The sequence below is a fragment of the Ambystoma mexicanum genome, chromosome 2p (assembly GCF_040938575.1).
Source record: "Ambystoma mexicanum isolate Mex_15411 chromosome 2p, UKY_AmexF1_1, whole genome shotgun sequence".
Taxonomy (NCBI): Eukaryota; Metazoa; Chordata; class Amphibia; order Caudata; family Ambystomatidae; genus Ambystoma; species Ambystoma mexicanum.
In genome coordinates this window covers 1,047,455,868-1,047,477,120 of record NC_090923.1, presented here as the reverse complement: position 1 = coordinate 1,047,477,120, position 21,253 = coordinate 1,047,455,868, and the positions used below count along the sequence as shown (strand labels likewise).

At 44.7% G+C, this 21,253-nt stretch overlaps 1 protein-coding gene across 1 annotated transcript in view; it reads left to right on the top strand.

Annotated features, from left to right (window-relative positions):
* The window catches only part of CDCA5 (cell division cycle associated 5), a 156,362-nt gene that overhangs the window by 56,411 nt on the left and 78,698 nt on the right, over positions 1-21,253 (top strand). Inside the window, exon 5 of the mRNA XM_069644941.1 lies at positions 5,585-5,623. Coding sequence (XP_069501042.1) covers positions 5,585-5,623 — 39 coding nt within the window. The remainder of the gene's footprint in view (positions 1-5,584; positions 5,624-21,253) is intronic.

The window sequence follows — 21,253 nt, the reverse complement described above, 5'->3', positions numbered from 1 at the left end:
CACCACATTCTTGCCCCATGCTTCTCCCGTTTTTGCCCTCCATGTCTCCTGAATTAACTGGAGGTGTGCGGCAGGATCATCCAATTTCATTGTTTTAGCTAAAATAGAATCAATATCTGGCATTTCGGGATACATAATCCTCAAGGCCCCCATGCCTGTGCCCTAAGATTATTAAAAGCTGCTCCATCATGGTTATTTGTATCGAACTGAACTCCCGGATACCCCGATCTTCTCTTCCAAAGCTCATCTGACCGCTCACCCATTAGGGCCGTGAATAAGCTCTACAAGTCTGCTGTGGCCAACATGACACCAGCAGAATGCTTCTCTAATGCATATACACAGTGGAGCTGTTCCACGTTCTTCAGGCTGGCCCTTCTTCGCATTGAGAGAAAAACAAAATGGTGGTAGTTTCATTTCTGAAAACCATGATCCTGCAGTGCACCATGGGAGATATAACACATTTTTGGGGAAGTGGGCAACCTCTTCTCCGTCAAATTTTAAAATAACTATGGCACAGAATAACCCCAAACCATGCATTGATCGTGTCAATGCTTCATGCCCAAGTTTGGACCTGGTCTAAATCCGACCATCAGTTTAGGCTATGCGCTTTGGCAAAAATTGACCTTTTTTGTCTATGGGAAAATGAATGGGAAGTAGGCTGCACTTTAGTATTTTTTTACGCTTAACAGTTTTTTTAATTAACCTTTATGAGACTTTGTAGTCTGGGGGGGGCCTGCAGACTTGTAATCACTTTCCAAATTTTGGCCAAATCCGTTACTCGAATCAAAAGTTATTAACAATTGAATTTTGAGGGGTTGCTATGTGTCTCCGACTCACCTTCCTCTGTCTAGCCTGAACACCTCCGAAAGCCAGATGGCTGCAAATGCTATCGGGTCTTCACCTTCAGTGCCTACAGGGAGGCAACTTACCCTGATTTGCTTCGCCCGGACCGCATTCTCCATATATTCCATTCTCTGGACCAGCGCCTGACTACACGGTGCACTGCCTCCAACTCCTTACTGTGATGAATCCTGCAGAGTCCTCACAAAGACCCTACCTAAAGTCTCCTCCAAGGTGGGCATGGAAAGGCAGGCTGTTTCTGATCCTGACCATGGGGATGGTGTTCTACGGGAGCATCACCTGGGCGGAGACGGGGCCCAGGGGAATAGGAGTACTAAGTTGGAGTCTTCCTCTAGGTTAAGGCCTCTCCTCAATGCCAAAGTATGTAATGTCTTGTTGCCAGAACAATCTTTTAGCTCCCCAAGCTAAACATCTTAATATGGGTGAAAGAATTCATAAACCCATACGTGTTTGGAGAAATTAAAACCTTTCTAAAACCACAGAGACTAATTAGAAGCTCCCCTAACTCCCAAAGGTATAGTGAAAAGTAGTCTGAATAAGTCTACAAATCTTTATTTTTCCATAAAATTAAATCTTGTGATTGATTCTCATAATATTTCTATAGAGAATATTATAGGGAACGGAAATGGGCTTGAGATCAAAAATAAAGTTCTAAGAACTGATTTTTTTTTTTGCATTATAGACTCGTCTCATAATCCCCAAATTACTAGGACGAAGAAGAGGGCTGAAGAGGAACAAAACTGCACAAAGTGCAGCTTGTTGATGGGAATGACTCTCACCTGGGAGGCTTACAAGGCCCCTTCGGGTGCAGGCAATTAGCGAGAAGGAGCAGAGCAGTAGTCATCGTTGGAGGAGTCGTGAACTCTCCATGTTGCACAGAAGCAGAGAGTGGAGGAGAAAAGGCACCGCGACTACTGAAGAGTGGCTAGCAGTAGCCAGTCCTGAGAGGCTCTTCACCTCCAGAAGCCTTAATTGTAGAGGTTGCGCAGCAGGAAGCTTCGGAGGCCCAGGAGACCTGAATTGCAGATGCTGTGCAGCAGGAACTGAAAGTTTGGAAAGCTTTCCTCCCCACAAGGTGGTCTCCGGTGGCAGGCGAGTACCGGAGCGTCTTTGGAGCAGAGGGAAGCTCTGTGTGCAAGTGGTGTGGGCAACGACAGACTAAAAGCGGCAGATTGTCGGACCCCAAGGAGCAGCTGAAGCGAAGGACCAGTGAGCAGCAAAGGAAACTGATGCATATGCCATACCCGGTGAGTTCACAAGTGATTGTGAAACCGGCTCGCTCTGTGACCGCTTGCTCAAAGCAGGTTCTTTAATATTAGAAAGCAATTGTGTAGAGAGAAAAGTAAGAAAAGGCGATTTTTCAATACCGGATGTAGAGAAAACATGTCAAACCAATTGACTGTGACTTTAAGCATGCAAGTTTATTTAAAACCCAGCAACAAGATGGGGCAATACTTCTAGAACTCCATACAAACTACCATTACTGAAGCTAAAAGAAAGTAAAAGCAAGGCAATTTAAAACCAACAAACATTGCCAGAGCCAGGATGGGGCTAAGGAAAGTCCCAGAGTTTGTAAAGCGTATTACCTATGTTTGCAGCAATGCATAAAAGAAGCTGTTACAAACCCCCAATGCCAAAGCCAAGGAAGAATTGGAATAACACCATATCATTGTCAGTATTTGGTTAATGAGGAAGACAGGGAACAAAAGTGGCAAGAAGGCTGCCCTTCTGTTAAAGGTTACTCAGCGGGAGCGGAGCATAACTAGGTGGTTTTGGAGTGTGTACTAAAGAGCACCAATGTGAATCTTGCCTTTCCTGAAGAATTGCTTAAAACCTGATGTTTTGAAGCAAGAGGCATTGCAAGGTTGTAAGCTGATCTCAACCACAGAGGCAGTTGTTGTTTGTATATTGCTCACCTGGCAAGGGAGTATACCAGATCAGAGGTTGTGATAACTTTCTACTGTTCGGGCAGGGTAGTATACCCGAACAGACAACTTTGAAGTAATAGACCTGGCATGGGAGTGAACAGGATTGGCAGATTGCGCTGGAGATTTCATTGCAGGGGAATTGGTTGCAATTTTTTTAACATGTTTTGCTGCATATATACTTGGTTGGGGGGTGGATTTAGGGATATCATTAACATAGGAGGTGTGGGAGTGGTCTCCCGCCATATTATATTTATATATATATATATATATATATATATTAATTATGTACTGCAAAATGAACCGGTCAAAAAATGAATTTGACCAAATAGATTCGAACGAGTACATTGGGTGTCATTGGAGTAGTAGGTCTGGCATGGAAGTAAACCAGGTGGAAGTTGAAGTGCTGTGAAGTGGTGTTCACAAATCCTCCTGACAAACGTTTATTGTGGAAACGAGTGGTTGTTGAAGAAGCCGTAGTAGAGCTATTGATTATATTTTGAAATATTAGCAAATTATCCTGACACTTTCATTGCTGAAGCCAGAACTGTGTAAAACTGCTGCAGAAGTGTTTACATCTTGAGAACTAAGATTTTGTTGCAGAATAATCCTAACAGACAATTTATGTTAAATACAGATTGACTAAGGGAAGTATTCTTGGTTCATGAAAAGAAGAGTTCTTATTATTACAAGTCGAAGAGAAATAACCTTTGTTAACAATTCTCAAGTGTTGGAACTTTGTCGTCAAGTTGGAGTCACAAAGAACTGTGTTGGAACTTGGTTACAAAACAGTATTTCCTTTTAGAACTGTGGAACATAATCTTGCTTGAATCACCCAGATTATAAGGGGAGACTGTTATCATATTGTGAATTTAACTGCTATATTTGTTGCCTTTGAACTGCCATGCATTACCTTGAGTTATCGTACGTGCGAGGGACAGAGACCTAGTGTTTCCTCTAGTGTATTTTAGGCAGGGAAATCCTCAGCGGGGTAGGGATAATGAGTTGTCCGCCTCACATTTCTGATATGATTGGTTATTTATAACACGTTTAATACCAAGAGGTTTCTAAGCACGGACCCTGGGATCGAACCTGTGGTGCTCCGTGTCGTCTTGTTTCCACGGCGAGCAAGTTGCCCCTGAGCTATCCTCCCGAGACTGCTTCACAGCTGGGACTGTCTCGGCACAAGGACTTTCTATTTCAGAGGTCTTTTGCTCCAGGGATGATGATCTGGTTTCCAGCTGTGCCACCTTCTCATTCATGAGGTAAAATTTGTCCTCAAGCCGTGACAGTTTTATCGATGCAGCCTAGCACCAACATGAGGCTTTCATGGGATGGTGATGAGGCTCTGGGTGAGTGTTCCGGGGTGGTTTGCTTGCTCGTCACACTCTGCAATGCAAACATCCCCTTCCGGTTGTTGTGCTTTTTGTTGTGTGCCTTTCCCCAATGCCATCAAGAAAACCCCTCGTTCCCAGGAATCTATATGGAACCCTCCAAGCTCTCTGAATCCAGAATACCCACACTCTTATACTCCTGCAGAAACTATAAACGGACACTACGGCAGCCAAGGGCGACCCTCTGATTTCAGTAGTATCATGAAACCTGTTGCTGACTTGATCTGGCAATGGCACCAAGGGGCAAGGAGAGACTACCACCTAGGGTATATTCAGGTATAGATTCCTCACCTTCACCACTGCGCTGCATCTCCCCAAAGTGTCAGCCGCTGCCTGTTCTCCAAGCATGACTCTCTTAGGGGTACTTGGATGCTTGCACAGCAGGTTCCAGCCACCTAATGAACGCCCCCCGTATCTCACTATCTACAACCATCAAAGGGCCGCTCACTGCCACAAGCCTGTAGGTTAAGCACGGCTCAGTGTCTTGCCCTACTACCTGCAGGAGTTATAATTTCTCGACCTTCAGGGCTCCGCAGACAGCGCTTGGCCATCCACCATCTCTTCGTCTCTCAGGTGCTATCTTCAGCAGATCCTCCCTGGGCTGCCAGCATAATACTGCACTTTCATTTCTCATCACAGCTTTGCTCTGTCTGCAAGGGAGCCGTACGTTTAATACCTCAGCCTTCCAACTGCCCTTTGATGGGGTTCTTGTTAATTTTCCATAGGCTTTTGCATCCATGTGTGATTGTCACCGCGTCTGCTGCCAGCATTTCAGAGGTTAAACGGGGATGGTGGCTGTCCATGCTCCAAATACTCGCTCCCGCAGGTCACCTGCCTTCCACTAGCTGCTCGCCTATCATGGCACTACAGAGTAGCCCGTGCAAGTGAATCGACCTCTGCGTTGCTGCGACGGCACTGCCTGCTCGCGATCGAGTCCTGCACCCTCTATCTTTCTCTTAACAAGTTGTTGGGCCACCGGGCGTCCCTAAACTCCCCCGGCTCGCTCATAGTGCACTGCCTCTGTAGCGCTGGGCAAAACCCAGAACTGTGAGTCTGGGTATCTCGGCTCAGGAAGGGCGATTATGCCGAAATCCACACCCCACATCATGGGCACTAAGCCACCCATGGCCCCTTCGGCTTGTTTTGACAGGTTGAGCAGCCATAACTCAAGCTGGCCTTCCCTCCTTGTCGGGAGCTTCACTCTGAGGTGACCATTTTCTTGGGGATCACGAGTGAACCCCGCCCCCATTGTACATTTTTTCAAAATTTGACAAATTTAAAAAGTTGCTATGTAGTTGTACTGCATTCTTATGAAATGTGTAAGAATATAAATGTCTTCAAAACCTGTACCCTGCCACTAAGCAGGATTTTTGACCTTGTTCCCTTTTTTTCCTTCCCTTACAGGTTTCGAATTCCACATCTACTCTACGGTGCAGCCCTCGGGTACGTTTTAGTTGCAAATAATTGTTATCATATTTGTATCCTCTCTTGCAACTAGTCTATCCTAGCTGACATGCTTTTCACTGTTGTTGAAGTTTGTTTTCTGATGAACTCCATAGAGGGAACTCCAAAAGCTTGACCCGTGATGATCCGAGAGGCAAGGTCCATTCATTGTGATACAATGCTTGTCACGGTTTCCTTATGGAACTCTTATTTCCTCGAATTTCAGGTGTGTAATGAGACTTAATAGCACCTTTTTCAAATTGTTTGCAGGTGAAGCGTAGGACTTTGGGTGAGATGTTCTTTACAAAGAACCGCAGAAGGAGTCTTTGTAAAGCTTTATGAAAGAGCTCTTCTTTCCCATTTTATAAATACCTCTTTGAGGCTTTGCTGAAGAAATATAACCCATCACAGTCTAAAGAGCCCAAATCTTTGTACAAATATCGGCAGGGCACCCGTCTTTCAAGTGTTGGCACGTCAATTCAAAGCAGAAAATGCTTCATTACACTCTGTTAGGACATATTTTCTTTTTGCTGCTTTCCTCCCATGGACTTCTATGGGACAGCCTTTCTTTTTGCTTTGACTGCTGACCTGAGTTTTTGGAGGTATGTAAAGCTGCCTGCTTTACTTCCTTGGCCCTTTTGCTCGTTCTTATGGGGAAACTGATTAGTCTTCAAGTCCATCAGTACTGAGCGACCTGTCTCCTTTTAGTGAATTTCTTGTATTGTTTCAATGAATCTGTCTTTTAATTGCCTGCCAAAATGCCACATGTAAAAGTTGTCTTGAAATGAACACTTACCTAAATCTCTGCCTCATATACTTAAACTTAATTTCACCAAAATTCGACCCCCAAATCTCACCACTACTATTTGAACATAAAGATATGAAAGTGAAGCAATAAAAAAGGGAAGCTCTTTACCCCCTCGCCCCCCCCCCCATTAAATCCGCCCCCATTACTGCCTTTCATGAAACTCATCAGTCGGGCCAAAAACTCCTTGCTTTGCTCAGCACATATTGTAATCAAGTAATGTCCACTAGAGGGCAGTAAAGGTACATACAAGAAATGGGTCGAGGTCACCAGCAGAGGCGAGATTGTGAATACATGAAATAAGGCTCCAATGAGAACAAAACAACATTCAGGCCTCACTAGAATGGTGTGGGCAAATGAGGACTGACTACCGTTTCAATTCCACACATCACCTTTGTGAAGTGTGGTTAGGATACTTTGTATCCTTATAACCTTTTCTATAATGACTTTTTGGTTACTGTTCAGATGTATTTACACAATCAACCCTTGGTGGGAAGATTTTGGGAGGCCACCCTATTTATAGTAAACGGGGAAGATACTGAGAGATGAGCCAGAACCCACTGACGCTAAGGTAGGCAAGCAGTCAAGGCTTCGTCTCGGAAAAAAGGAGACGGTGGTCTAGGGCTACAATGCGACCACCTAGAGCAACACCAATAATTGAAGTTTGTCAGTCTGTATATCAAAATAGTTATTTATTAGGCCTTTAGTTATACACTAAGCATATATAAATCGCAGGCAAGTATTGCAAAACCTTATAAACATTTATATACACATTCACCATTAGAATAGACTTGCCTACCAGTATAATACAGGCGAGTACTCTGATGCAAGGAAAATAAGTCAAAAATGGTTGGAATAAGCACAGGTACAGCTTCCCTTTATCTTATAAAGTCCAACCCTAAGAGCGTATGGGGCCTTGTGCCTAAAAGTCACAAGTTCTAATATATAGCTTCTTCAGGCAAGGTTATTCTGAAATGATGCAGTGGGCTGTGGTGGTGCTTTTTAGAGAAGTATTCAGCAAAGTTCCAATAAGTACTCAAATCAATCCCATTCACTAGGGTAGGCCTAGGAAAGGATCCTTAACCCAGGTTTGACCACACAAGTATATGTCGGAGTGAGTTAGGGTCAGGAATGTATGCCCAGGTCACCCTACAGGAAATGTGGGGTGGGGTCAGGGGGGCAAAAGCAACATACATGTAGACTCCTCCCCCAGCTTTGGAAGTTGAAGATTCCACTTGAGTAGGTTTCAGACTTTCTTCCGGGTTCTTTGTTCTGTTTTTCGTTCCCACGTCGGGGTCGTCTAGACAGTAGGATGCTTTGTTTTGATTGGTTACAGTTTGGATCCTCAGTTGGACAGTTTGGGTCCTCAATGGACAGCTTCCAGTTGAGGACACAAAGAAAGACTTCTGTGGGATAGACTGGTATGGGATCCCTCAAGGACACAAGGAAGACAAGATCCAACAAAGGTCACCACGGTCAGGCAGCGACTGGCAATCGTACAGCAGTGAACACTGAAGCAGCCCCAGCACATCTTTCCATGGAGTGAGACGGCAGAAATTGTGAGGACAGGCGACTTGTGGCACAAGCTGAAGATCTGAACAGTTCTAAGGCTCTGCTCAGAATGATTGTTGCAGCGAGGTAGCCCAGGAAAGAGCTGGTCAGTCCACTGGTTGATCCAGAGAAACCTCTGAAGGCTCAGATTCTCAAGCAGGGATTGAGACTGGTTGTTCCCACCGGTCCACAGGTGAAAGCGTCAACAAGGATTACTGTTTCACCAGGCCAATCGCTAGAGTTGATGTTGGTCAGCTGCAGGGGTCGCCAGTGGGCTGCTCTTCAATCAATGATGATTTGATGAACAGTTAGAGGAGCACTTTTATCCAATTTTCAGGTTGAGCAAGCCCAACTTCACCAATGGCAAGGATCTGCAACATTCCAACAGCCCAGTGTAGAGGAGGTCCCAAATAAAGCTTGCACTCCAGTCGCCCAGTTTGAGGTGCCAGGAACGTTCACACCAAGATATGTGACGTATGATGAACAAATAAACCAGCAGAGAGCCGCAGTAGGACTCTGTCCAATACCTATCAGAAGAGCAATACCTATTGAAGTACCGACACCCAGAAAACCATGGACAGTAAGGTATCCATTAAGAAAACACTACCAGCAGATGAGAAGAAATGAAGAGTGCCTAAGTACTGTCCCGGAAGAAACCAAAAAGGCCTTAATGGAAGACAAATGGTGATGTCACGAGGGCCCGGACTAACGTGCAGATAGAAGAAATGACAACCAAAAGAATGACGCACAAAGACGAAATGCCATGAACAAAGATATTGTGAACCTAAAAGGGGAGAACGATGTTGAAATACAAAGAAGTTCAAGCTGTAAGCAAGGTGAAGATATTCAACTAGTTTACACCTGTAAATTTGCTTGGAACCGCAAGAAAGATAAGAAAACAGTGCAGCTTGCTATGCTAAGTAGAAGAATAGTGCGGCAAGCGCCATTATACATAAATCTATCTCAAACTAAGTACTTTAGTACAAGTATATTCCATTTTGCACAAAAGCAGAACCAACCCAGGTTACTAAAGGCCAAATGCAAGAATGATTCATATTCTTGCAACCCGAAGAGAGGCGGCTGAATCGAAACTCAGCAGATGCAACTCGTGCCAGGTAAGCCAAGGTCATACCAATAGAGGCTATAAAGAGTAGCTACTTTAATTGAAACTAAAAACAGAATATCCTGTCTCTGAAGGATCGAGATAAGAAGGCGAAGGCAGGTGGCGGGTGACATGAAAATCAAATACACAAATTGAGAGAAACGAGACAAATTCACGGTGTGGGAATCGCGTGACTGGCCGAGCAAGAAGCATGGGTTCACAGCTACGCTTGGCATCAGACCAAGCAGAGATATCAGAACTTTTCCAGACAGAAGATGCAGTTTCGAGGCCAACCACAGTGAACTAATTTTAAAGTTATGATTGATTGTAGCAAGGGCAGGAGGAGTCTGGGTAACTAAGGGGCACCTCGCACCTGGCTGACCGTTCTGCATGCTGCTAAGCGAAGTGGGGGAATATGCAAGGGGTTGGTACCAACCCAATCACAATGGACCAAATAATCTAGGGTCCTATAGTTAGTAGAACCAATGAGACGTCGTACTTTTAGTGACGTCTACAGTAATAATTTTTGAAGGAAGGGCTTAGACACCCACCTGACAGTGTTTACCCTATCATGTCATGATTCCTGCCCCTCATGCCCCCAGCCCTCCAAGATGTCAAGCTGGAGCCAGGCCACAATCACCTACATGGCCCTCAAGGGCCTCTCCATCCCTCCATAGACCCACTTGGAGTCTGATTTGGCGCTTGTGGCACCAGACTCACTCACTCCCATATGATAACATTGGGGATTGGACTTGTAGTGCTTTGATGGGGACAAGATGAATGACCCCACATATTTCGGTTCCCAGAACTGTCTAGTCATTTGGGTGTGGGTCAGCCCAGAGACACCTGGGATACCCAGAGACTATTTAAGCCACGCCCAGGCTGAGAAACATGCTTTGTGTTTTCTGCACCTGCAGCGTGACACCGTGTTCGGATCGGTCTCCAGTAGGCCTGCATCTTGCTTCTGCGCTCAGCTCCTGCAAGAACAAGAACACCGTTAGGAAGAGCCTTACCTTGCGGCGCTTCTGCCCATCATTCATCGCTTCTTCTGTTCTGCGGGCATCTTCGGCAGTGTCATTCCCATCCCGGCATGCCTCTTCCTAAGGAAAAGGTAAAAGAACAGAAAAAAGGTATTAGTAAGCATTCAGCAAATCTTCGCTTATTTTTAAAGACTGTATGAGCTTCAAACGCTTACCTGAATCCCAGCCGCTCTGGGGGAACTCTGTCTCTGCAACTTCTCATCCATTTGCAAGAGGGAAAAGACACTCCAGGTTAGCGTGGAAACATCTAGAGGCGCCGCATACCGCGCTTACTCACCGCATTTGTGCTTCATAACCGGCATCCATGCTGAAAACATCGCAGCACCTAAAAGACAGAAAAAGAACTCTGTTCAATACAAATACGAAAGGGTCGCATCGCGCTCTCACTCACCTTCAGCGCTACTCATCTCAGCAGCATGTCGCCATCCCCGGACGCCGACCATCATCTAAGGAAGGAAAGGAACGAAGTTAGAGAACTGTTCAAAAGACTCATTATACTTACTTGTCGGACTCTTTCCAGTGAAGTAACTAGGCAGCAACGAGCCCGCCTCAATCAGCGCACCCCTGCGCTGAAAGCAGGATGGAGAGCACACTTTCCAAGAAAACGAGGCCCAGTCTCCAGTCGAGTAGACTCTGGGGAAGGGTTCGAGATCGTAAGAGGTCAGAACAGGCTGAGTGACGTCCCCGTGGATACCAGGTGAGCGTTACAATCCACTCACTTACCATATACAGATATAGTACCTATAGTAAAGTTACCTTTTTGCAACCAATAGAATTGCTTGTTAACTTTTGAGTGTTACATGTCAATGATGACGAGTTATGTTACAACTTGTGTGAAGTTCGTTGGAGTTGAAGCGAGGACGACGATCACATCACTGCTGATGTCCATGACTCCCTGTTTTTTGTACTCGTCATTAAACGGACTCCCTTTGCTAAACCATTGAGTTGTCCTTATTGATTGGTGTTGGAGTAATAAATCTGCACCCCGTCCATCTCAAGGGTGCAGCTATCTTGTTTTGAAGTACTTCTGAGCAAACCTCAGCTCTATGGGCCGGCCGGGGGTCTCGGAGTACACTTGGCAGCAGAGATTGGATGGTTATTGATTAGAATGAGACACCCATTGACTGTCGACATAAAGTAACTCTAGGTCTTCGACAATATCACGAGTCCTTTGCCATTCGGCCGAGTAGACCGTGAAGCTCCCCGTAGACAGTGGTAGTGTAAGAAAAAACTGCAGACCAGGGTCTGAAGGGACCAGTGTTCCCCCACATTATCCCTTCCATTCCTACGGGCAGCTGAGCGGGTGAAAAGCCGAAGAAGGCGGTAACTAAGGCGTTGATCCCAAGGGTCCAGAGAGGAAATATGAGAACGGTGAGCAAAAAAGATTGAATGTTTTGGCAAAAGTGCAGGCTTTAGAACAAGTAAAGGGGGGAAAAGGTAACAGAGGGAAGTGGGAAAACATAATATAGCTAGAAGTAGAGAAGAATGTGTATATATATGTGTGTGTATATGTATATGTGTGTATAATACAACGATTCAATGCGCTGTGAAAGGGGTACAACTCTATGTCAGGGTAATATTTAGAGGCAGGGATAGCTGTGACCAGCTGGTGTTCGTCTAGTCTGTCAAACGTCTGTCTTACATGGTGTTTGTTGTGATGTCAGAAGTCGAAAAATTTTCTTTGAGAAAACTGATTTACATATTACGCGATTGAATAGCTGAGGTAATATCGCATGCAAATCAATGTTTTTTGAGTAAAATAGATATAAAATGTGAAAGAATCTGGATTAGAGCTTGCAGTGTTTGGAGCTCGCTCATATTGTTGAAAGTTGTTTGTCACATGAAGCGTTGACAAGTGTTCTATAAGAGGAAAGGGAACAGATTTAAGTATGGAAGACATAACTCCATTGACACACCTATGCAAACAGTTGCCAAAACACGCACACAAACTGAAGAAATACAGTACAGAGTGGGTTGAAGGAACCGCCCGCAAAATGTTTATGCCACAGCCACAAGGTGGGTCCTTATCTAAAGCTGTCTTGCAACATATGACGACATATTTGCACGCCACCTACACGGGCAAAAAGTTCGACAAACGCCTACCTATCTTAGAGCTTTGGAAAATGTATGAACAAGAAAAGGGAGAGGAGCCGCCAATAGATTGGATACTTAATGTATGCACAGAGGGGGGTGAGATGCCTACTGCGCCACCTGCCCCATCCGAAACGAAAATTGAAGAAAGTAAAGACAAGGGATTATACCCGCTGAGAGAACTAAAAGCAGCCACACAGTATAACAACCCCGCATATGAGTCACCTACACAAAGTAGTACCGAAAATCAAGGTAAAGAAAAGGATAAGGATATCGCCTCCATAGTCCCAAGGCACAAGGAGAGACGCGATGACGAAAGAAGGGATCAGGCACAGATAAGTGCATCTCTCGACAAAGCGAGAGAAGGGAAAATATGGAAAGGAAGCGAAGATGGAACTGATGAAATAGCAGTTGCAAAGAACGAATGGATGGAAGGGCAAATTTTATTGAAACTCTGGCAAAGGCATTGATGATGCGGAACAAAGATCAGACAATGTACAGAGGAAAGAGAACGAGAAGGAATTGAGAGACGAGAGAATAGGATAGACAAAGGCGAAACCAGTTATATCACAAAGAGCAAGAAAAACAGCTCAATCGCTAACATAGAACAGCCAATGATCAAGACAGACAGAAGCAGCAAAGGTCAGAGGAAGAGCAAAGAATACGAGAGAAAAGAATAAAGACACAAAGGGATGAGGAAATTCGAAGGGCAGATGAACGTAGAAATGAAAAGAAAAAGGAAGAAGATGGTCAGAGAAGAGGCGAGGAAGCACAGAGAATACTATGACTATGTTGAACGCAAGCAAAGATAGATAGCACACGATCTTGAATATCTGGGGAGAGAGGTTAAAAAACCAGATCCAGTAGTAGACTGGGAAGACATCGAAGAATTCTTCCCTGCGTACTATTCAGTACCAGGCAGGTCTAGGGCAAATATGGAAGATGTCTTCGACACCAGAAGCATCAGAGAAACAATTGATAGAATATATGATGGAATGGGGCTAGAACAAACGCCCCAAGGGGAGGGGGAAGACGAGCACTCAGCTGTACGAACGACACTGAGGATGTCTCCCGAAGTAGTGGGAATAGAGAACTATCCCTGGATAGACTAGAAATAAGTAGGAGCAAAGAAGACACGAGAAGTGGCACGAGTTGGGCACAGACAATGTCGTACTTAGAAAGGGAGGAGCATGAGGAAAAGGAGGAAGAGAGAGATGGAGCGAAAGACTATTCCCAAGGGAGAAAGGGATATGATGGTCACAGTATCTCACGGTAAGTGGGGGGTGTCATCACTGTGCTACGTGGGCAGGTTAAGGACATTGCCAGGCAGACGGTGATGCAGGAATATTACCCCTGCACTAGACAGGAGAACAATGAAAGTAGAGAAAGCGAGATATGCATCCCAATTTCCGTTACTTGAGAAAGTGGGAGCAAGACCACAATATATTCTATGGCCACACATGGATCGAGAAAATTTTAAGAACAAGCTTCCAATGTTGACATTGGGAGCCGGAAAGTGGATACACGAGTTAGAGAAAATGACAGGAGGGAAACATGTTAGCTATAGGAGATATTAAGGGTCTCCTAATCGCCATACTTGGTTAGAGAGCAGACACTGTGTGGATACGGGCAGGCTACCCCAGTGTAACCACAATTAATACCGTGCATGATGGAGCTCCATTTAACAATTGTAGAACCGCAGTATGGAAAGCGCTACGCGTGCTGTATCCAGATACTTCTGATATGGGAGCTATAATGACATGAAAAATGAAGGAGTCTGAGGATCGGTTAATTTATATACAGAATTTTCAAGGCGCATGGGTACTCGAAACTCAAGAATCTTGGACGAAATCTATACCTGTATTCTACCATATATTGTGCCAAGGGCTGCCAGAGCCGGTACAGAAACGGCGCAAGAAATTTGTAGGAATTGAGGCTAAACCTTGGGCAGAAATACAGCTGACCATCGCACACTATTGCAGACTACTGCAAGAAAGGAATCGCAAAAAGGAAGCTACACGAAAGGGTGAGCCAGCGAAATTGGTGCAGAAGAAACTATCAAAGTATGCGCTTGAAGGAGCCATTATAACTAGCTCAGCTGAATCGAGCATGCAGCAGGTCAATAATTTGCAGCAAAATAATCAGGGCAATACTGGGTTTTATCCCAGGGGAAGAGGATTTTAGAGGAAGGGGATGGAAGAGTAATCGGGGAGGCTTTCAAAATAATCAAGGAGGTTTCCAAAACTTGCAGAATGGCAATTGAGATATGTCAAATGGGCAAATAATCCGACCACCGCCAGTATGTTGGTTGTGTGGGATGACAGGACATTTAGCACGCACATGCAGAAATCAAGGCATGATGCAAAACGGCCAAGGCATGGGAGCAGGCATGGTGAATACACCTGCAGTTTTACAGCAGGGAGTTGCACAGAATCACACGGTTCAACAGTAAACACCAGGAGCTCAACCAAACCCATTGCCCCAAAATGTAGTGAGTTTTCCACAAGGGCAGTCCCAGCAGTCACTGCTACAATTTTCACAAACAACGAGCTCAGGGCAAACAACGAGCCCTGGAATGAGAAGTAACACTGGTAATGGGGGAAGTCCACCAGCACACATTGGGCCAAAATTATATATGGAATAGGACAGCTCACTGGGAACCCTGATGTGTTCTATCCCTATCAGTGACACCAGACCCTCACCGGGAACCTAGGGTGGATGTTGTAATAGGAGATAAAGTATATTCCTTCTTAGTTGTCACGGGTGCAACACGCTCGTACATACGCAAAGGCAAATTTTCCTTGTCTGACGATGCCATAAATACTCAGTTTCACAGGAGCCACAAGTCGTGTTCCCTTCACAAATGCACTTCCAGTCTCTATAGCAGAATGTGAAATGAAAGTGCCTTTTATCATATTCTCGTCAGACCCCAGTGAACATTTTGGGTCGAGATTTAATGATGACAATCTCGTTCACGGAGGAGGGTATAGTATTTTCGACTCCAGGAATGCATTATTCAAACGTATGCGAAATGATTAGAGCATACTCCGGACACACAGCTATGAGGGCTATACCATTAGAGCCAGAAATATTCGCGTATGGTATGCTAATGGCAGGACTGCCGGGCCTTGCAGACAGAACCATGAGAACCACAGATGAGTTCCTATTTAGACCAAGAATACCTATGCACGAGGAAAAGGGACAAGTATTCCCCTTGATGATACACACCGCTGCAGTACGATGGAGAATGGCTTTGATTGATGGTTATGATGACGAGGGCCGACAATGGTGCGTAGTAATCACCATTGAAGAAGGATATCGATTGACTGAAGTCACTGATGACGATCTGTTTGAAGAACAAGCAGATACGGGAGAGGCCATGGTGGAAGTGAGTCTCACCTTTTGGGTAAAAATTATCAAAAGATCATGTTGGCACGAAACTGTCCTGAGTGTTTTGATGATGACATGGCCCAGGTGCCTGTCTCAGTGTGGACCACAGGACCCTATCATGTAGGCCTATTGAAAGGGGTTGGAGAAGTGAAAATTAAGCTAAAACCAGGAGTTATTTTACCCAAGGCACGACAATATCCCATGTCCAGAGCAGCAGATGAAGGGATTTTAAAGACCATTTTGGCTATGATGGAGCAAGGCATCTTAGTGATGTCGGCGTCGTCCTGTAATACGTCAGTTTACCCTGTGAAAAAAAAGTAAAGGAGGGTCTTGGAGGCTAATCCAGGATTTACGCCCAATAAATGATATTGTTGAGGCAGAGTTCCCTTTTAGTCCCTAACCCGGCTACAATCTTATGTAATATACCTGTTGAGGCAAAATATTTCACTGTGATTGACTTGAACAGTGCATTTTTCTCAATCCCGTTGCACCGTGACTCACAAGACCTTCCGTCATTCACGTTCAGACAGATTCGGCTGAAAAGCACAAGGCTATCCCAGGGGTACTGTGAGTCTCCGTCCATTTTCAATAGAGTCCTGCAGATGGACTTAAGCAATTTTTCATTAAAAAGTGTTGTCCTGCAATATGTGGATGACATCCTGATTTGCAGCACGACAGAAGAGCAATGCAGGCACGATTCTGTTCAGCTATTGACTATACTGGCTGAGAAAGGATATAAGGTTGACCAGGAAAAGCTACAATATTGTCAACAGGAAGTTCTGTACATAGGCCAGCTGATCTCACATGAAGAAAAGAGTGACCCCAGAAAGGGCTGAAGCCATATTGAACATGGCTAAGCCACACACGATAAAACGGATGCAGTTTATATTTTTTTAGGCCTATGCAACTATGTCGAGGCTTGGGTCTTCGACTATAGCTCCTACACTAAGCCTTTACTTCAGGCCCTAAAAAAGGCCCAAGTAACGAAGGAAAAGATGGAATGGTCTGAGACCACGGAGAAAGGATTTGCTGAACTCAAAAAAAGCCATTTACACAGCACCAGTTCTAGGGATTCCCAATTATGCAGAGGAATTTTACCTGTTTTCCCACACGAATGGCAGCGCTATGAAGGTGGTACTCACACAGAGAACCACATTGGGGTACAAGCCCCTAGCATACTACAGTGGAAATTTCGACCCAGTAATGAGGTCATTTCCTGTGCGAACAAAGTTTAGCTGCTGCAGCGTTCGCCATAGAGAAGGCTAAAACCATTGTGATGGAATGCTCTGACATTGTATGTCGAGCACTCACTATTTGCCATTCTAGAGAAACCAAAGGGCACACTGATACTCGGAGAGCTTTGATATGAAATGATCATATCAAATCCATCGGTTAAGGTAGTCCGATGTAAAATACTGAACCAAGCTACGTTTATATCAGAGCCAGTCACTGAAGGAGAGCCAATCCATGACTGTGCAAAGTATGAAGAATTCTATGGCGAAATTCCCACGGTAAAAGAAAATGTCTTGGCAGAAGGAGAGATCGTCTTTATTGACGGTTCTTCGAGGATTGATCAGATTGACGGGCAAAGATATACAGGCGTTGCTGTAATGAAGCACACAGCAAATGGAGAATTCTGAGTACTTATTAGCGCACCAATACCATCTCACAATTCAACACAGGCTGCAGAATTATTGGCGTTGATACTCGCCATTGAGAATCACGCAGACCAGGAAATAACGGTGTACAGTGACTCCGCCTATGTGACGTCGACAGTACACGCGGGCCTAGCGCGCTGGAAAAGGAGGGGTTACCTCCGAGCAGACGGCACGCCAGTGCAGCACACAGCCTTATTGAACAGGCTGTTCAAGGCACTACAGCTCCCAGTGGGCATAGCAGTCATGAAAAGCGCCGCCCACACGAAGGGGGACACATTTTATCTCACGTGGAAATTACACAGCAGACACAGAAACCAAGTGTATGGCATCCAAAAGTGAGACGATCATGGAAGTGGAAGTTATCCATGCCAATGAGCGAATGATGGTTGCACGGATTGCACTTGAAAGTTACAGTAATTTGGGCCAAACACAGCTAATGAAACTCTTAAGGGGAGACACAACAGGAAGAAAAGAATCTTTCGGAAACTTCGAGGGTGTTCTTTAAACCCCTCTGACAGCTTGTGGTGACAAGACAGCACTGGTAAACCAGTAATGCCTGTAGCCCTATTAAAAATTGCGCTGGAGCAGTTGCATTACCTGGCACACATGACAAAAGAGAATCTGGCAGCAACACTCGCAGAAGATACCGAATTTAACCGAGCACATTATATTTTTTATAGTAAACTGTATAATTTGCCAACAATTCACAGCTTGGCACACATTAAAAGTAATGAGGAGTCATTCCTGTCCAAATGGGCCTTTTCAGCACTTGCATGTCAATTACGTCGACATGATTCAAGTATGTAACAGGTACAGATACTTAATTGTTGTGGTGTGTCCATTCTCTAGATGGATTGAGGCAGGTCCTTGTACACACCGAGACTCTACCTGTGCGGCCAAATTTTAAGTGATAGAGGTATTCCCCATGTGGGGGGTTTGCGAGGTCAAATCAGATAATGGCCTTCTCTTTGTTAATGCAATATTCGAACAGATTAGCTTGCTGCTTGGTATAAAGCACAAGTTCTCGTCGGCGTATCATCCGCAAGGTAACGGAGTCTGTGAGAAGCTCAACGGCTTATTAAAGGAAAGAATAGCCAAGTTGAAGCTTACTCTAAAGAAGAGATGGTTGCACTGCCTTCCTTTGGCACTGTATGCACTTAGGAAACAACCCGGTTCCGACCATCATCTTACGCCACATGAGATAGCCACAGGAAGAAGAATGAGAACTCCCCTGACACCCTGAGATAGAGCTAGATGTGATGTCCAGTCAGCAGGAGAAATTCTAGGGTCTGAAATACAAAACTACCTGAACTGCATGACATCTTGTCTTAATGTAATTTTAGACCAGCTGCAGCGACGACGAAAGGGGTGCAGGGCAGCACAGAACACAGAAGGAGCTACTACTACAGACACAGCTCAAGGACTTTGTGTACCATCCGTTTTCCCTGGAGACACCGTCCTTGTAAGGAATTGTACAAGGAAAAGGTGGGACAAACCAAGATTTAACGGTCCCTTCACAGTGGAGGACTGCACTCCTTCCGCAGTCAAACTACAAGGCAGGAGAGCTTGGATTTTCCTGGGTGATATCAAACCCTACATCGGAGAAGGCCCCCTGCCTGCACCCAACGAGATGAGTCTACAATCGACTGGGAAGAACCGCAGCACATGAGGCAGAGGTCCATGACGAAGAAAAAGGACGCATGACCAGCCAGATAAGGATAAGGAACTATTTGTAAATTGTGGCTTAAATTGGACAATTCCTTTAAGCAAAGAATGGGATAAGGACATAAAAACTGACACTCTGTGCATCCTAGTTGCAAGGTGAAGAAGAAAATTGCACGTATAAGCCACAACATAGTCGGTTCAATTTTGAATTTGGACTGGGGCACGCTTAAGCCTTGATGAGAAAAGAATATGCCAAATTGTGACTGAGGACACTTGCATAGGAAACAAATACAGTATCCTGACTCATTTCACACCGGGACCCTCTTCAGAATCACTTATGGTGTCCCACAGTACTGAGCTCACAGAAGACGTGATAACTTATTTTAATCTAGTGCTAATATCATTCCCTTCATTGCTGGGAAGGCTCACAAATGTCACTGATTTTCTTCAAGATCCTGAAAACGAAAAGACAAAGAGCTTGCTTACTGTTATCGAACAATTCCTCTTACTTCCTGAGTACAGTGAGAAAGAACCAAATGTCTCAAACACAGACGGAATTCGTATAATCGAAGACTGTCAGAATCTTGTCGGAAGAACAACAGACACACTTGCGTTTCTTCGATATCCAGTGAATACAGTACACCTAAGCCAACTCCTAAATAAAATCATAATCCTGGTTGCACTCCACGCGAACAGACAGTGCAGACATTGTTTACATTAAGTAGAAAACATATCATCCTGAAACTCAGCAAGACAGGACGGATGTCCCCGTCACTAGAAGACAGCAGGTTGACTCACAATGTCCTTTTTCGTCTAGTCACTGACTTTCCAGAGCTAGTGCGGAGGCTGATCGATGTTGACGTCCTCACATTCATCAGAGATCCAGGTAACGTTGCACAGATGGGAATGCTTTTGCATGGAATCTTAATGCAAATATAACTCTCGAACCATCGCGGAACTATCTGAGGAGATTCTAAAAGTTTTGCGCCGAGGGACAGATTGAGGAAGCGGTATCAAGGGTTTCCCATTCTTCTTTTGTTATTTTATCTCCATTCTTCATACTGACCAGGATACAAAATGTTTTCTGCACTGAAAGAAATCCGAGGCGTGGACTGGGAGCTGACCTACTTTGAACATGCACAGTAAATGGACTTGCCGAAGTGTTATTTGATTTGGTTTTTCCCATACTTTAGCAAAGGAGCTGTATCCTGAGATAAGAGACAGTTCACCGACCGCAAGAGGGAGGACATTTGTAGGATACCTGAACCTCTTAAATGCAGAATCCGACAATGTTGGTTAAAGAAGTATAGTGAAAGGTAGACATTTTTGCAAATGATCGAGAATGGGGATCCAGCGCAGCGATCTGGTCCTCCCACTGTAGGAGAGACGCCCATGTTTCTCTGGAAGTAAATGTTGCCGCCTTACCTACAGAGGCATAATGTATTTATGTATCATTCATTATTGTTTTACTGTCACTAACAATCAGAACTGCAGTTTGGATTGGTGCACAAAGCATTCCAATTCCAGTGCACCCACCTAATGATGCACGCATGAAACCCACAAAAGCACAACCCAGACCTTAAATAGTCATTCCAGTCCCTAAAAGATCTGATGGTGGAATGAATGAGCTTGGAATGGATGTGATTAGCAATAACACACATACACTTGTGCTGACAAACAAAAAGAAAAGACAGAGACCGGGTCAGCAAAGAGTGAATGAAGAAAAATTACAAACGACGACACGCATGCAAACACTGAATGCACACACAACAGGCCTAGTATCAATAACTGCAGAACTACAACCCACTGCATGCTATAAGAAGCCCCACAACAGATGAAGTAAAAGGACAGTTGGAAGAAGCTGAATTCCTGAAGAAACAAAGAGAGCTAAAGAAGCAGCAAACTGAGACAACATTGCCTAGTATATATATTCCAACGAAAGGAACAAGCACTAGTTCCACAGTACAACCAAATACTAGACCAATGCCAGAATGGATGTGAACATTTCTAGCCCGACAGAGAAAGATGTATGAAGAGAGGGGAAAAATATGCCAGACTCTTGTCCACTCAAATGACGCAGATGAGGAAGCCTGCCAGCACCATGGACCAGATACCCGAGAGCCCTCCAGCAAGAAAGAGCCATACAGATGCATTCAGAGATGTAGTGATAGCAAACTACATGAGAATCTTAAGAATCAAGAGAAGCATGCATGGAGATAACAAACTGAACGACTACCTGGATAGCAGAGCACATCTGGGAAACAACATTTGGTACCAGCACATGAAAGAAGTTGGAAGACGAAATTCAGAAGGAGAATACTTGGTTTG